We start from the raw sequence: 18467 nt of genomic DNA, 5'->3' as shown, positions 1-18467 counted from the left end.
TGATGGGTACTATATCCTAGCCCAGCCCTGGTTCTCATGATCACCAGCAGTTGCTGGTAAGTTCTTCAGTCTAAAGTTATTCAACCTGTCACCCACTCCAGGTCTCACCCAAACCAGAGGGTGCTGTATCCCTGCAGGAGTGAACCCACAAATCCACCATAGAATCTTCCCTTGGATATCATTCTTTCATTTCAGGTAGATACTATGGCCCAGCCTAATGTGCTCACCCCTTAACCTAACACTTACAGTCAGGTATTTTGACCTAACCTTACTCAACTTCCTCCCTGCTCAGCTTCCACAATGCTACTCAGTCCAGCCCGGGTCTCTCACATAGACAGAGATCTTGTCCTGATGCAGACATGCTCTCCAGCTTCACTCACTTACGCAACATATCAGTTCCCTCATCTGTGCATGAAGATGGTGGCATGATCTGTGAAAACTCCCAGGATTTATTTCTCACCTACCAAACATGTGACAGTTGCCCCTACTCCAATATAAACATAGTCCCCACTCTGGGCAATCTGTAGGATTGTAATTTTTAGGAAATTTCCAACTTGCCTAATTAACATATAATTTTTACTCAACTGAGTAAAAACTAGTAGCAAAATGAAAAAAAGACAATTGCAGGTTTTTATTTAATTTGTGGTAGAGTAGTTCATAAATTACTGAGTCAGTAGAGAGATTCTAGGATGAAAATTTCAGACATTCAAAGCATCAAAAGGGCTAGAAGGAGCAAAGATTTCACTAAATTTTAATTACAGTATTGATTTTTTAATTCTGCTACATAAATTTCTAAATCACCGTATTTGTAACACCTAAGTTAGGCTACCAAAAACTGGGTATTAAGAGTAGCCGTTTGATAAGGAACCGCCCCAAGGCCTTGTTCACATCTGATAATGCCATGAGATTCTTCCAAAGGGTTAAAAACAGGCCACCTGGAAAAAAAAAATCAGATGTTTCCAGTTAGTTAGAAATATACGAACACAATTTTAAAATGAAAAGTACACAAAGTGCCCAAATCTACTAAAAATGGATTATATTTGTAGTTCCAATTAACAATTGATTTAGCAAATTATGGAACAAAATGCATATTCTAAGAGCACTAATAAAAGCCTGCTATTTTAATCAACATTCATAACTTTTCAGAAATGATGGACTAGTGCTTTAAGCACAAAATTCTATGACATAAGTAAAGGATCATATTGAAGTGTGATCACAATATTTCAAAAAAAAGGATTAATCCCTGGCAAAGCTATTTCTATCTCTGTGTATTACACATTTTTAAAAACTAGATAGAATGTTTTCCACTGATGAAGGATTCCTGGGTTTTCTAAAACTGAAAATAATTTATAAGGTAATATCCAGAGTCTTAGAGTTACTTCATGAAAACATACAGAGTTCTAATCATAAAATGCTGAGACTTCAGTTTATATATATTATATTATTCATTAGCTCATGGAGAGTTTAATATTTTCAAAGAATTAAATATAGCACAGTAAAATTACTTCTCAAAACTAAAGTTAAACAGCTTTATGTCTAAAACTTCAGATTTGAATAAATTTTAATTTTGGTTAGTTAATCAAAGTTCAGGGACTCATTGCTTAAAAAAATGGAAGTATTGTTATATATTTTCTGTTGCTGCTAAACGAAGACATTAACCCTCACATCCCTTATTTAAATTATGCTGCTACTGATATGCTAATGCATATGTAATTTTTTAGCAAGAGCTCCAAATTCCACAGTTACACTTTACTCTGTAGTATTCCTAATCATTTTAGCTGTTTAATTGAAAAATCACTTCATTTGTCTGCTAAAAAGATCTTATGTTTTGCTTTTGTTTGTTTTATTCAGATCAACTTCTGAGGGACTGTGAGGCTCACAGGAACTCTGCAGATTGCCTTTCTCCTCTTCCTTGAGGATGTCATTCCTCCTCTGACTCAGGTTCTAAATGAAGAACTAAATCTGTGAAACGTTCTCCTGCGTTGCAGTCGTAGTTCAGTGTTTGAGCACTGGGCCTATGGTGAACAGGTGTGCGTTTGGCCAAGTCAATAAACAAGAAGTGATAAGATATTCTTCACTCCATAGCAGAATGCAAGGAAGTAAATGATTTGGTTGTAAGGAAAGGATTACAGCAGATATTGAATCTTCATCAGTATGAGGAGTGATAAGAAGACAACCAATCACACCAATGTAGTTGAGACAATTGAATGGTCAGTATCACAGCTGAAAAATAAGACATCATCAAAATTTAAGAGCAGCACATAGCCATTCAAAAAAAAAAAAAAACGGAGCAGAGATGGATCTCAGCTGTGACAGGCAACAACAGCTACTTAACACATATAGTGATAAGTTAAGAGGCAAGAGAACGGTATGCACCAGAAATACAGGACCTAAATCTCATAGGTTAATGGGACGGAGCAATAATGGGAAATTCAGAATGACAATAAAAAATATTTTAAAAGAGAGATTTTAATGATATTAACTTTAGAAGTTCTTTTATGTTTAGACGTGGCTGAATTATTGATGGTATTGACACAAAATCAGAATAGAGAACAGAAAGGGGTAATGATGAAAATGAAGTGAGAAATGACAAAATTAGTCCTTGGAAAATCCAATCATTGAAGAGGAGGAAAACAGAATCAACTCATACAAAGTGGCAGAAGGATAGAGCAGCATATTACAAAAGCAGCTTATGAATGAACATGTCAGCTTGAGAAATACTTGTGAATATTTTACCATATTTGTATTCACCAGATAATCTTGGCTGGAAATGATATCCTGGTGCTAATTCAATTAATACGCTTGGATGTTTCATTGGGAAAGAATGAAAAGAGCAGGAAACTGAGGGCACACACAGTCATGAAGAAATAAAGGCCAGGGAATGGAAGTTGAGCTTAGCAGTTGAGATCCCCACGTGCCACAGTAGATGGACTATCTTGGATCAATTTCTAGTACTGACTACTGCCTCCTGCTCCTTGTCTATAGAGACCTTGGGGCGAAGCTGTAATGGTGGAAATCACTGGGTTCCTGCAACATAGTGAGCCACCTAAATCGTGTTCCCAATCCTAGTTCTCTTCCAAATCCATTCCAAGCCATTGTGAAGGCTTTGAAGAGCAACCCAGAAAAAGGGATTGTATATGCTTTCTCTTCTTTCTGTCTCTTTCACTCTCTCTCCATCCTTACCTCTTATTTCTTTTTTTTCCTTTCCCTCTCCCACTACTTCTTTGTCTCTTGCTGCTTCTTTGTTTCTCAAATATCAAAATAAGGTATAAAAATAAGAACTGAGGATGGTTGAGGAACACCAACCCCCTTTTCATATACACAATAATTAAAATTATTTTAGTGTATTGTGAATGAATATGTATTGTGATAAATTATACTTGGATTTTATGTATTTTGCTACAGGTTTTAAGAAAGTTAAACTGCTTTATCTTAATTTCTTGCCACTTCATAAAATATAGCAGATGAAAATACTTGTTGAATGAATTATTAAATATATTCAAACTTATGCGACTAGACTATCTGTGTTGCATTCATTTAGCAAATTGTAATTGTACCTGAAAAGTCATTTATTGTTCTGATGAGTTTTACTGCAACCAGCATTGCTTTTTGCCGTGTGCTGAAGTCATCCGGGAGGTCTTGTGCATCCTCGTCTGTGAGTGGCCTATGTGGGAATCCCTCTAGTAATTCTGCTGCACTTTCAAAGTAGGGGCGATATTGAGCAGCCTCACAAAATTCAATGGCAAGTAGAAAGTCCATGGTGAAATCCCTTTCAGCTGCTGAAGAATATTCTGATCTACAGGAGCATAATTAACAACAAGATTACAAAATAGTGCATTTTCTATGTAAGTTAAAACATAAATATGTGTTTTCATGCTTTTTACATAGGTAATTCTGTAATTCTGTGAATACTCATTAGGACATACTTATTTACTCTAATAGAATTAAACTTCCATAATACCTCTTCTCCAATTTAAAACCTATAGAAATACCAATCCCTTCATCATTTTCATAAGATGTATTCTCTGTATTTGTTCCATATTTTTCTCCTTTTTCTAGCCTGCTCATTTTCCTAACAATTTCACTTTCAATTTCATACAAAGGAAACTTTGTTAATATTAAACAATTTTTGCATATAGCATCATGTAACAGTAATTTATGAGAACAAGACAAAAGTCACATAAATCTGCTAATGTCTATCTCATCAATATGTGTAGAATTATCTAAATTTATATGAAAAAAAAAACATAGAATCAGTATTTGGAATGGTAATCAAAGTCTCCTCCTGGATTGTATTATTGTCAAATTCTAAGACCAAAGCAACAAAAAGGTTCAGCTTCTTTGTTTTTCATCCAAATTAAAATTTTAGGGTTTTACTCATTCTACCACAATATCAAACACAAGGAACAATTTAAAATTAAAGTTAATATGTCTTTTAGACACTGAAATTACTGCTGAGTTCCTGCTTCTGTCCTGGGAAAGCAGTAAAAGATGGCCCAAAACCTTGAAATCAGCATCCAAATAGGAGACCCTGAAGAAGCTCCTGGCTCCTGGCATCGGACTGACTCAGTTCAAGCATTGTGGCCACTTGCAGATTGAACCCATGAACGTTAAGCTGTCTTTCTGTCTCTAATTCTCTCTGTAAATCTATTTTCAATGAAAGTAAATAAAATCTTTAAAAATTGATGCTGAGAAAAGAATTTAGACAAGATTAAATTTTGAAAATATTGTATTTGCAAATATAAATGAGTCTACAGGTTCATGAAATACCCAAGTAGATTCCATAAGAATATTCTGCAAATATAAAGACCAAATGAACAGATTTCAGACAAATGAATGTTGGGGCAACTTGCCACTACAAGTCCAGAAGAAAATAAATTATAAAAGGATTTTTTGGGGGGCTCAGCATGCTACAGGATCCCATAAAGGCACCTGTTCCACTTTCTACACAGCTCCCTGCTTGTGGCCTGGGAAAGCTATACAGAACAGCCCAGTGCCTTGGGAACCTGACCCATGTGAAAGACCCAGAAGAAGGCCCTGGCTCTTGGCTTCAGATAAGATCGACTCAGCTCCACCCAGTGTGGCATCTTGGGGAGTGAACCAGTTGATGGAAGATTTTTCTCTTTGTGTCTCCTTTTCTCTGTAAATCTGACTTTATAATAAAAAAATGAATAGCTAAAATAATAATTATTATTTTAAAAAAAGGATTTCTTCTAGACATAGGCAAAGTATGCCAGATGGTAATTTGCAGAATTGGGATGAACAGAAGGGGATTAAAAACTAAATGCTTAGGTATATCTACAAAAATATTTGCTTATAAAAACTATTCATGGTATTTATGATTATATATTATGCCAATAGTACATATTTTGGCAAAGAAAGATTTAAAACATGCATATCTCCTTCAGAGTAGTAGTTCTAGAAGTAATTTTTCTGATACATAATTCATTAAAGTGCACTTGAGATACTTCCTAAAACTCTTTTCATAAAAATAATCTCAACACATTCCATTGCATGAAATCATACTGATTTATTTTTGCCATCAAAATAAATTCATAGGAAAAAAAATACCAGAAAACACCACATACCCACAAATTAAGAAATAGAGTAAAAAGGAGGCAAAGAAATATCTACCACAAAAACTTAATTTTGAAAATTATTTCTGCTGATATATGTAATACATTAAAATTAACAAAATTTAGACATAAAGTGGCATCTGAAGCAAATTTATTTAACGGTGAATAAATTATATAAATTTTCATTTCTTAATATGTATAACTATAAAAGAAAATATTTCTCTGAAAGTTTATGAAAATAGATGTTGAAATTAATGAAATACAATGTTAACAATAAAAAATAAAATCTTTTCATTTTTACTCTGTAAAAAAAGTTTGTGAAAAAACTTTACTTGCATTAGTGAAATAGAAAAAACACATAACAAAGGAAGTACATCACTTGTATGCAAAACCTTCAAGAGGGACACTTTTAAATTTGTTGCCTAAAGGAACAGTCCAAGAAAACATTAAGTTCCAATCATGCTCAACTATATAGATGCAAACTATAAATTCTCTTAGCTTCTTAAAGGCAATAATGAACAAAATAATACATGATGGCCAATTATGTTTATTTCAGAGATGTGAGGATCTTTCTGTAATTGAAAATCAAATTATTTATTTTTAACTGTAAGAGGAAAATTAAGAAAAGAATCAGTTGACTTTCTAAACATTTTAGGGAAATTGAGTTCCAACATAATCATAGAAAATCACCCAAAGTTGATAATATCCATCATTTTGCAACTGATTAAATAACAAAGGAAAAAACTGAAAATTTGATCAACGTCAAATCTTTTTAAAATTAGGGCTGATATTGTGCTGCAGTGGGTTAAGCTGCCTCTTAGGATACCCACCGCACATATCAGAGTATTGGTTCTTACTTTTGATCCAGCTTCCTGCTGATGCCTGAGAAGATGGCTCAAGTACATGAGTCTCTGCAACCCATGGGAGTCTAGGATGGAGCGCCTATCTCCTGTCTTTAATGTGCCCAACCCTGCATGTGGTGGGTATTAGGAGAGTGAACCAGTTCATCTCTCTATCTCACTGTTTCCTATTCTCTCTCTTTCTCTCCTGTCTCTCCTTCCACACCTGTCTCTTTCTGTTACTCTGTTATTTAAAACAGTAGGTAACAAGTAAAATTAAATATTTTTCTTTTTTGATGTTTTTTTACATTAAACATCATCAAGGGATTGATCTGATATTTAATACAATTTTCAATCCATTTTGGCTTTCTGTGGTAAATATATTGGTGCAAATATGGTTCAGAATTTTACCAAACTAGTCACATAACTACGTTGTGCAGTCAGCTCTTCATATCTGAAAATTCTGGGTGTAGGGACTCAACTAGGTTCAGATAGAAAGTATTCAGAAAGCAAAGCAACTCTCTACTAGTAACACAAGTACAGACTTCCTTTGCTTGTCATTAGTTTTTAAACAGAGCAGTTCAGAAGACGTTCATGCATTATTTACACTTTATTACACTTTATTTACACTATATTTTACACTGTAAAATAGAGATGGCCTAAACAAGAGGTTGTGTTTCGGTAATACGCAAATTCTGTAGCATTTTACTCATGAGATTTCAATTGATTTGGATATGCACAGAGGTTCTTGGCAACAATTTCCAACAGGTTCTGAGAAATGTCTGTATGCCATCTGGAATCCTAGAACAGAAGTTCATTCTCTCTGCACTCATTAAAAATAGGTTCAACACAAAGAACATATTTACTTTGAACTAAGTGCAAGCAAATGCCATAAAAGTCCTCCTGGAAGAGATGCACACACAGCCATGTTTTCACCAAGTTCTTCACTCCTGAACCAAATGATTCTTACATGGACTGCAAATAAAAGTTCATGCATACATTTGCTGAGACATTTTAATAAAAATTAAAAAATGACTGCAGGAAGCATGTGTGTGTGCGTGTGTGTGTGTGTGGATTGTGATTGTCCTACAGGAAGAAAAATGGCAGTTAATTCTGTCATAGAGAGCAACCATCTTACATGCTTTTGAATTTCGCTGTTGCTATATCAACACCAGCTTGATGGACGTCCCACATGTAATCGATTGCTGTGGTATCAAGTGTATCTTCAGCAGTGGGTGGTGCTGTCTTGGATTGCAAATACTACAAATACACAACATGAAGAATCCAAATTAAAAATAAAATAAGCCAAATCAGCATCTTTCATTTCCAAAATAGGCTTCTCTTTAAGATTTATTATCAATATCAACTGCTACATTAAAATACGAGATTTTACTTTTTGCATTTTCTTTACAAACAGATGAACATAAACTTAATACCTACCACAGTAAAGCATGCTATGGTAATCATATCATTGGTAGTGAAAAAAATTAAAATTCATGAAAAAATATATGAATTTGATACTGTCTTGCATGTGGCAGTTCAAGAATAATTGCAATGGAAGGACCATTACTCCACCTATAGAGTTTATATGAACTTAAATACAATGTCTTGCTAATTTTTAAGTAATACACATCCATGAAAGATCTTTATTGATAACATTCAGGGGGAAAAATCACAGTATTCTTTACCTGGTAATATCTTTTGCCCAAATTCATAGCCATTGGGTGGGCTGCACGACATTCACGAAGTGAGTAACAGTAATCAGATCTGCGTTCTTTTCCACGTACAAACTCTATCTCATAGGGTATATCTCCCAAAAACCCAGATTCAACGGCCGCAAGGAAATTTATACTAAGCACGTAGAAGTTAACACCTGTAATGCAACACAATAAAGTTGTCTGAAATCACCAAATATCTGGTCAACAGCAGAGTAGGTAAAAATCCCAAGACTCTGTGTATATGATAATGAGTTTCTCTTCAAATGTTATTGTCAAATCCATTGGCTCTTGGAAATGTCTGAGGTTGAAAAGGATAGAGTTAATCACATTTGGAAAAATGTCCACAACAGCAACACAGCCCAGATAGAGATAGTTGCACATAAAAGAACATCTTGTGCCTCAGCTTCCAATGATCACTGTTCTATATTGACTTACTTTTCAAGCAGAGAGTAGACCACAAGGTTTGTCTGGGGAACCAGTTTATCACTTTGTGTTTATGTAGAGAGTGCTCAGTATACTAATTGTGGGGTGTGGCATCAACTCAGGAAGAAGCTGAGACTGAACTGTTGAGGCCAATCAATTCACATCTTCCAGATTTTCAAGTTTCTCACTCCTTTTCCCAAAAAACCTGCATTGCATTTCTTTAACTGTTGGTTGACTTTTTTTTATCATCTTCTTGAACTCAAGTAAATGCACATTCAACGCAGTTGCTTCAACACATATTTTTTGCATCTTCTAGATGGCAAAAGATATTTTCTCTTTCATATCTGGTATACTACCTGACCTTCTCATTCCATTTGTTTTTACTTTTAACCTATACACTTGAAATGAATGAATAATGGCAATAGAGTTCATTTTGATTGGTCTGTTACAAACTAGTAGGTCATTGAAACAAACAGAATACGTTAGATTACTGAGGACTAAATTTCTAAGCAGATTAAAAATTTCCACACATGCAAATAATTTAAGCAGAGTGGAATATTTATTGTTTTTGAAAGCCATGCACAAGACACTCCCAATTACTGACACAGGACAGTAGAACGTAAATGGTCTTTGCCCTCTGGAAATTCTGGAAAGGATTCAAATCCAAAACCAAAACAAACAGGCTGTTGCACAATACACACAGAGATGAAAAGTCACTTTCATTCTCCTTGCTTCCTCATGGAGTAGCCTACAAGCCTATTCCAGAGCTCTTCTATACAGTCCTTTCTATAATTAATGACTTTTTATGCTTTTTTTCTAAAGATTTTATTTTTTATTACAAAGTCAGATATACAGAGAGGAGGAGAGACAGAGAGGAAGATCTTCCGTCCGATGATTCACTCCCCAAGTGAGCTGCAACAGGCCGATGCGCGCAGATCCGAAGCCATGAGCCGGGAACCTCTTCCGGGTCTCCCACGCGGGTGCAGGGTCCCAAAGCTTTGGGCCGTCCTCAACTGCTTTCCCAGGCCACAAGCAGGGAGCTGGATGGGAAGTGGAGCTGCCGGGATTAGAACTGGCGCCCATATGGGATCCCGGGGCGTTCAAGGCGAGGACTTTAGCCGCTAGGCCATGCCGCTGGGCCCGACTTTTTATGCTTTAATCTGTCATCTCTGTTCCTCTTCAAGTCCTAAAATCTAAAAAACTATCCCAAGAATATATTATCCCTAAAAAAGTATAGCTCGTTAAAAGAACAACATTTTTTTAAAGTGCATTTATTTCTAAATATTTTCTATCTAATATGTTTACATTAATGAATAAATCTGGGGGAATACGAACTGCATTAGGGTAGCCTACATCAAAGAAATAAAGTAAATTGTGCAGTGTGTGTGTGTGTGTGTGTGTGTGTGTGTGTTTGGAGGGGTGGGTTTTAGACTACAAGTTAGGAAGGAAAGCTAAAATTGGTTAATTGGTTGGTAGTAGGGGCAGTGCGTTTGGTGCAGTAGTTAAGATGTTAGTTAGGGGCACAGTATTATGACATAGTCCTAGACACTCTACTTCTGGTCCTGCTCCCTGCTGTCACCTTGGCATCACAGCAGAAGATGTTTCAAGCACTTGAGCCCTGCAACTCATGGGAGGACGGGGAGGATCCTGCTAGCTGATGGCTTCCGCTGGTTCCAAGGCTTGCTACTGCGGCAATCTGAGGAATTAATCAGCAGATTGAAGACTTCCTCATTCTCTCTCTCTCTCTCTTTCTTTTTTTCTCTTTGTTTTTTGGGTAAATAACTGGAGAAATAAATTTTTAAGCAAATATGAAATATTGCTTAGAAGGCTTTCATCCCACTTGAGATTGATCAGTTTATGGTCTCACTTTGGTGTAGTTTTCTACTAATGCAAAGCCTATAAAAGCAGCAGGTGATTGCCTAAGCATTTGGTTTCAGGCTCCATGTGGACTGAGTTCCTAGTTCTTGCTTTCACTGAGGCCTTGACTTGAGGGTTTCAGGCATTTGGTGAATGAACCAATGGACTGTGACTTTTCTCTTTTTTCTGCACTTTTCTGGTTTTCAAGTTGAAATAAATTTTAAAAATTAAGAAAGAAAAATTATTTTACATCCCAAATAATAGAGTTTGGAATGTGCTAGTTGCTTTTTGGAGTGAAGTAATTTATCAAGCTCCATTAACTTCTGTTACATTATTTGCATTGTGGCAGCATTAACAATTATGGATAAGAACAAATATAAACCATGTATTAAAGAGCTTAAATCATATTTTGAAATGAAATCAATATGGAATAAATAATCACTGGTACACAAATCACCAAGTATGTGTGGAATCAACAACGGAAACCCTGAATAAAGTAGGGAATTTATGGTACAACCATCCTTGAAATATAACTCAAGATAATAACATGGTATAGATTATTATTTAAAGAACCACCATGTGAGTTTACCTTACCAGTTTGTGTCTTAAATCCATTAGTTCTTAGGAAAGTATACAGACATTTGTACATCTCTCCAAAGATATTTCAGAATTTACCAAAACTTGACCCACCCCATATCAAAGCAGAGGATGTCACATGTTCGCAGATCAGTAAAGGAACATGAAGCAAATCAGAACTTACCTCCCCAGCCACTGTTGCTCGATATGCAGCCACTCCCATAAGCACAGACTGAACTATCAGAAGGTTCTGAAAGTCGATCTGCAGAATAAACAGAGTGGCCAAAAATTACCACAATAAAAAAGGCAAACTTATAATAGAAATGTTGAGAACTAGAGGCAAAGATACACATTTCACTTCAACAAACACAGAATTACAATCCTTGCTTCTAATTTGACTCATTGGTACACTGGCACTTGCTTCCATACTCTTGGAGAGTTTCAGACTTCTGAGAAACACCAGTCTGCAAAGATCCCATGTTGAATGAGAAGGATCAGCAGAACATCTCCCAACACAGGAAACCAACCCCTGTGACTCACTTCATTCTTCTCCCCAAAATGAGTCCATTATGCCCACTGAAATGAGCCAATCCCATAAGGAAAATGCCATATGTTCTCTCTGCTATAACATTCCTGTAAAACAACATTCATGCAACATTCACGTAAAACAAACAATAAGTAGACATGTAAACATGAATATTCACCTATTCTCACAGATTAACTGTATAATGAAGACTAGTATATTGGAGAGTAAAGATGTGTTACAGTATGCTTCTCTATTCCTGAATAAAAGGAGGACTACCAATGCAAATGCAAAATATGCTTCAACAATATGATACAAGACTTCCCACCATTGCCAATATCAACAATGATGCAATTACACACTTAAGTAGCAAGATGCTGGTCTTGTGACTATTGCTGATGTACTAAAATATTGTAAAATGCAGGAAAAAAATGATCTACAAACTGCATCATGTAAAACATTAACAATGAAAGCACAAAACATGCAAGCAAATATTTAATGTTCTGAGCCACTATGTCCTATACTTGTTTCTTTCTTCATTAAACTAGAATCTAAACACATCAGTAAAAACATCTAACACATCACTTAGACATATTCCATGCTCTCAGCAATGAAGAAAAAGTAGTGTTCCTTGCAAATAATGAAAACATACATACCCGTCTTATACAGTCTTCCGAAAAACATGTTGAGTGCCCACAAAGCATTCCCTGTATTGTTTTGTCCTAACTGAAAAAAGTATTCGTCTGATTTGTTGAAAAGAATCTTATACATTCTCAATCGGTCAACATATTTCCAAATATCAATGATTATTTTGTTGTTTTGTACTGGGAATTCTGATATGTCCCCACTAACTTCATCCCATAAATCAGGGTAATTATAATTTTCATCTGAACTTAACTCTGGATTTTGAGCCAAGCTTCCAGCAAGGAGACTCAGGAAGAGGAAAGTGGGAATCATCATAACTGACCCCATTCTCTCACTGTCCATGTGCCTAGTACACATCTCAAGCAGAAGCAATATATAGTAGACAGAAGCCCAATAATCTCTCCTGTTAGGGAGTTACAGATCTATCAGCAGATACAACGCAACCAATCACAACCTACTTAGATAAGGAAAAAATTACACTTGATCTTAGCCAAAAGGCCGAGAAGCGACAATAAGGAGAAAATTAAAGGACAAGTGCCAATATAAACATAGTCATTAAATTGACAAAGTTCCTTTTACACTGCTTCAAGTAAATAAATGTTTTGTATGTAACTTATTATACATACTCAAATGGCACATTTTTTCCTATAGTTCCAATTATATAAGTGTTATCAGGACTTCTAAAGAATTTGTTATATGTTCATATATACTAAAAGTTACTTTCTATTGACATACATAAAAATATTAAAAAGAAAAAATAGAAAATAGAAGGAAAAACAATTGTTTTTGCCATGGAACAGATTAAAAGATGAAGCAAAATTCATTTGAGCCTGTTGTGCATGTCCTTAGTTATATAGCTGTAACGACTTGGAGACATTCTCTTAGTCAAGTAAGAAATTTTGATGGCATGCTAGACATGAAACATTTTAACATTGTAAATGGTAGAAACTTTGTACTAATATTCAAGAATATTTTAGAAATATGTATATGTTTTAAATGGGATGGAGTTATATTCAATCTTAAAATTAAATATATATAATTAAAATATATGTATTCATATGTAATTATATTTATGTATTCACTGTGTGCTGGTTATTTCTTTACAGTGATTGCTTCTGGACCCTAAAACAATTATTATTTTATATAATTCTATAGTAATTCTATGGCATATAGTGTGATGACTGCTGTTTTAGTTCTTTGTATGCTGTGTATTTCATAGTGTATTATCTTTCTTTGAGAAGAGCAGCCACCATGAAAATGTCTAAGGGTCAAAACATAAAGAACATGGAAGGTGGGACAGCATTTCAAGACAGAAAAATATGGTCATTAAAATAAACCATTTTCGTGAACTGTCCCAGCAAGGTGGCAACCATGTCAGCTTTGGCTAGCACCAGTCTCAGGGAAAAGAGAAGAGGAGCCTGCCTCCCCTGCACAGTTCTTCCCTGGTAGCCTGCCCTCTGCACTAAATATTATTTCAACCTTCATTCTGAAATTGTACCAACGTGGAACAGTTCCCAAGAGACCAATTGGATACTGGTGGTTGCTCAGCTGCTGAATGAGCATTCCACTAGAAGTAGATTTTAAAGTCTACAAACCCCTAGCCTAAGGACACTTGCACCTTCCTAACCTGTCAGCAGATGTATACATAAACCTTGGAGCAACCAGGTAGAAACCCCGATGCATAATTTTGGCACAGGAAAGGATCCAGCTTTATTGAATGCCATCATTAAAAGCAATGTCATCATGACACTCATTTTACTTTTCACTAGCATATAAAGCAAAAATATTTCTGTTGCAGCTTGTTGCTAAAACTTTATCATTTTCAAAACAGAGGAAGCATGTTTATCTCTTCAGAAATGATTTTAAAAGAAAAAACGTTCACTTTTTAGAATATGAAATCATCAAAAAAATTCAATTCAGCTGTAGGTACACTTTGCCACATCAAGGGGCTTAATTTTTTTCTTGATAGAAATCTGTTTGGGGCCCAGTGGCATGGCCTAGTGGCTAAAGTCCTCGCCTTGGACGCCCCGGGATCCCATATGGGCGCCGGTTCTATTCCCAGCAGCTCCACTTCCCATCCAGCTCCCTGCTTGTGGCCTGGGAAAGCAGTTGAGGACAGCCCAAAGCTTTGGGACCCTGCACCCACGTGGGAAACCCGGAAGAGGTTCCCGGCTTTGGATCGGCGCAGCACCGGCTGTTGCAGTCACTTGGGGAGTGAATCATTGGATGGAAGATCTTCCTCTCTGTCTCTCCTCTCTGTATATCTGACTTTGTAATCAAAATAAATAAATCTTTTAAAAAAAAGAAATCTATTTGAAGTCCATTTTTCTAGGAACATATTATAAGACCCAAAGCTGAAATGTCTCTTAATTTTAAAGAAGTATGTGATTATAACTAAATAATCTGAGACTGCTGTGCCTATTCCACCTCCTACAAATATCGTTTGTATGGTAGTGATAAAAAAAAAAAAAACTGAGGCTACCATAGATCCTATGAAGTATAGCTTACTAATGGCTCTAGAACTTAAAATATGCATCCTTATCTCCTTACTGTGCATTGAGTATAATTGCATCCATTCAGACCCAAGCTAGAACTTGGCAGCAATATACTATACTAACTGCAGATTAGACGTCCATAGGAAACTACAGACTTAGTGCAATATACAAAATGTTGAGTAGTGGCTTAATTTCTGAGAAACTAAACATTCTTCCACCTGAAACCACAGCTTGGGCAGAGTATCTTTCTCATGTTGTTAACAATGGCTCTATACTATGGTTTGCCTTTTTTCCTTATTAAACATACTCATGTTTGAATCAATTTTTTTCTTTCTCTTTTTTTCACCCGAGTCTCCTACGTTCATTCCCGTGGGGATATAGACAGCAGAGCTGTTAACTTGAGAGTACCAAGTACCATCGCCAATAACCCTCTCACTGAGTTAATTTTATTCTTCTTGTTAACATGCCCTACAGCTCAATCAAGCATTCACAATGACTTCATACTTTCTTGAAATGTACTCTTACTTCTAAGTCTTTCACTTGAGTATTATCGTTACTCTCTACTCCTATTTTCATTGTGAGAAAAGAAAAATATTGTTAGTTATTTCAAACAGGAAGAGTTCTGGTTTTTATGTTATTATGTGCAGCTAATTCCCACAGCCTGGTTTCTTTTACCAGAGCCGAAAATACCAGACACAATGAGGCACTTCATGAGGTTTATTCCAGCAGTGTAGGAACATGACAGAGGTGGTGGGAAGAGCAGCGAGGAAAAGGGAACATGGAGGCACCTCCAGCGGGGCAGGAACATGCCTGAGGTGGTGGAAGGGCGGTGAGGGAAAGGCCAGATATAGACAGGTTGAGCTCGCAAGGTGCAGGACAGTGGGATTGGGAGGGATTGAAGGCAGGCACCAGGGGACGGGGATCGAGATTCTCAGGTGATGCCGGATTATCTGATTGATGAACAGGTGGACCAGCTCACACTTCATGAACTGTGAAGAAGAGAAAATGGTTCCAGGTCCAGGGTGGGAGTCTCCATGATGATGTTCAAATCGCTCCTTACAAGCACATTATTTTCACATGGCATGATTTGATCTAAAACTATTTATGTTTAAACACCTGATTATATCGCATGCACATAATTTTTGTACTCTTTAAATTAATGACCACAAGTAAGGTAAAAACCTGATATTTGTCTCTTTTATTGTGACTTCCTTAAATGGTAAAATTATCTCTAGTTTCATCCGTTCAGTTGTAAATATTGAAATTTCAGTCTCAGCCTGATGGCTCAGTGGATAAATCCTTGCTTGGCATGTGCTAGGATCCCATGTGGGCTCAGGTTCCTGTTCTTGTTGCTCCACTTCCCATCAAGCTGCAGGTTTATGTCCTGAGAATGCAGGGGACAATGGCCCAGAGCATTAGGACCCTGCAACCACATGGGTGATCAAGCACAACTCCTGGCTCTTGGCTTCAGATCAGTTCAGCTTCAGGCATTGCAGCCATGTGAGGAGAGAACCAGCAGATGGAAGATCTTTTTGTGTCTCCTCTCTGTGCATCTGCCTTTCCAATAATAATAAATAAATCTTTAAAAAAGCAAATATAAAAATTTCGTTTGTTTCTATGGCTTACTATTATCTCATCATGCATATATAATATGTTTTCTTTACACACTGTGTAGGCGGTAGATATCTTGGTGATTTCAAATGTTCTCAGTGCTCCTTTGACAAACATTTGCAAATATTTCCAAATAATCAAATGGAAGTTGATTACTCCTAATACTTTTCTCTTCATAATCAATGCTCTACCTGAATTTTATAGCTTAAACAATTTTTAAGCTGCAGTAATTATCTTCACATATGAATTACTAAAAAATTTAGCTCACCTTTGGTGAGAGTAATTACTAAACTGAGGGGCTTCAAAATTACACACAGATATCTGTTATGAAGATCATATATAAATGTTAGTATTTTCTTAATATCATCTTCTTTTAGTTTCATTTTTCCATGAACATACCAGAAAACAAAAGATTGAAATATGCTTATGTTTTAAACTTTTGTGTGGTTACAATTAAATAATCTATGAATACCTTTTTCTAATCCTTTGTCAAACATTGTATGAAAGACTGAGATCTATAGCTGCCATCTGCTCAAGTTCACTAGTTTTGACCTTGGCTGTAGAAATGCGAGATTATGGACAAGAAAGACCACTGGAAAACTGTCACGTAAATATCACACGTGTTTGCAAGGTGACAACAGATGTTTTCATTTTATGATTAACAATATTAGCTACAAAACCCAAACCTAAGAGCCAGAATGGGTGTGGGGCAGTTGGGAAGGGACACTGTTCCTGCCAGAACAGGAGATAGACTAAGACAGCTTGGGCCAAGGACCCACCAGTGTATCCAAGATCTGTCACTATGGGGAGAACTGTTAGAGAAGCCTGGGGAACTCCTCTATCATGAAGCAGTATCTTGCAGGTGAGCACAAAAATCAAGGCAAGGAGCAGCCCAGAATAGCCCTGTGTCGGGTCTGGAGAGAACCAAGCTGGACCAGTTCATAACACCCACTGGCAGATCTGAGAACCAGGATGCATTGCAGGTCAGGCCAGGTCAATACAGAGCACCAGCCAGTTTACATTAGGGCCAGGACTGGGAGTTAGCTGGGCTGGGGTAGGCTGCAACAGGAACCTGCCAGCAAGTGCTGGCAATGGACACAGACATGGCCGGGCCAGGTTTCAGCACCAACTGACCTGGGCCTCCTCAGAGCAAAAGTCAAAGCAGTTTACAGCATGCTCAGATGCACATGGAGGATATGACATACCACTGGAACCTGCAGAAGACACCTGGTGCCACAGCAGAGGAAGGCACACAGAATAAATTGGACAACCACACAAGCCAAGCAATGACTGAAAAATGCATATTTACTGCAAATTTCTTTGATCTTTTTTGCTTTGAATCTTTTTCCAATCTTCATTTCTTATTAGGTTACAATATCAGCTTTAACTTAATATTCAAATTTGTCTCTTTCGTAGTAAAGAATTTTTATTTTATAAGTTTCCATGTTTTACAATTTTTAGAGAATTGATTTATTTTTATTGAACGGCAGATATACATAGAGGAGGGGAGACATAGAGGAAGATCTTCTGTCCATTGATTCACTCCCCAAGTGGCCACAATGGCTAGTGCTGAGCCGATCTGAAGCCAGGAGACTATAGCTTCCTCTAGGTCTCCCATGTGGGTACAGGCACCAAAGACTTTGGGCTGTTCTTGACTGCTTTCCCAGACAGCAAGCAGGGAGCTGGATGGAAAGCGGGGCTGCCGGGATATGAACTGGTGCCCATATGGGATCCTGGAGCATACAAAGTGATGACATTAGCCACTAGACTACCATGTCAGTCTCCTCCATGTTTTACATTTTATAGAATATGTTTCATTAGTTATTATCAGTCATAATTATTTCTCAGTTTATGAAATCTAAATATCTATGCATTCTACATTCTATACACCTTCATTTATGCAAGAATTCATATACATATTTTGTTCATTTTACTCTTTGGTTCTATTTTTTTATTACTTCTATATTGTTTTCCATGAGAATTTTTTTGTGTATAGAGATGTATTCCTCTTACTTTCTTCCCTCCCCAGTTTCCCCTGCCATTGCTTTTTTCGGTATTCAAAAAGTCACAGTACAAATGTAGAGGTGTATTTATAAGTGTCATCCAGAGTCCAGTGCTGATTCAGAATTCCATTATATTATTTTGATAAGTAATTTGGGTTATGTTCCCCCATTTTGATTAAGATAATTAAAATCAGTCCATTT

At 36.5% G+C, this 18467-nt stretch overlaps 1 protein-coding gene across 1 annotated transcript; it reads right to left on the bottom strand.

The window, feature by feature from the left end:
* Positions 1-628: 628 nt before the first annotated feature.
* Positions 629-12491, bottom strand: LOC101522308 (protein LEG1 homolog). Its single transcript, XM_058677179.1, has 6 exons — positions 12169-12491; positions 11174-11251; positions 8104-8288; positions 7554-7675; positions 3558-3796; positions 629-935 (listed from the first exon to the last, which is right to left on the bottom strand). Exons 1-6 carry the CDS (start codon positions 12482-12484, stop codon positions 826-828), a joined length of 1050 nt encoding a protein of 349 aa, XP_058533162.1. The 5' UTR covers positions 12485-12491; the 3' UTR covers positions 629-825.
* Between the last annotated feature and the right edge of the window lie 5976 nt (positions 12492-18467).

The sequence above is a fragment of the Ochotona princeps genome, chromosome 1 (assembly GCF_030435755.1).
Source record: "Ochotona princeps isolate mOchPri1 chromosome 1, mOchPri1.hap1, whole genome shotgun sequence".
Taxonomy (NCBI): Eukaryota; Metazoa; Chordata; class Mammalia; order Lagomorpha; family Ochotonidae; genus Ochotona; species Ochotona princeps.
Note: the sequence above shows the minus strand (reverse complement) of the source record. Positions and strands in the feature narration are given on the sequence as shown.

What these genes read in the sequence shown, in the direction of transcription:
- LOC101522308 (XM_058677179.1), bottom strand. Translation starts at nt 12,484, where the DNA reads ATGGGGTCAGTTATGATGATTCCCACTTTCCTCTTCCTGAGTCTCCTT. An exon ending in CGGAAGACTGTATAAGACGG is followed by an intron (nt 11,252 to 12,168) that starts GTATGTATGTTT and finishes TTTATTCTGCAG; the next exon opens with ATCGACTTTCAGAACCTTCT. An exon ending in GAGCAACAGTGGCTGGGGAG is followed by an intron (nt 8,289 to 11,173) that starts GTAAGTTCTGAT and finishes GTTGCATTACAG; the next exon opens with GTGTTAACTTCTACGTGCTT.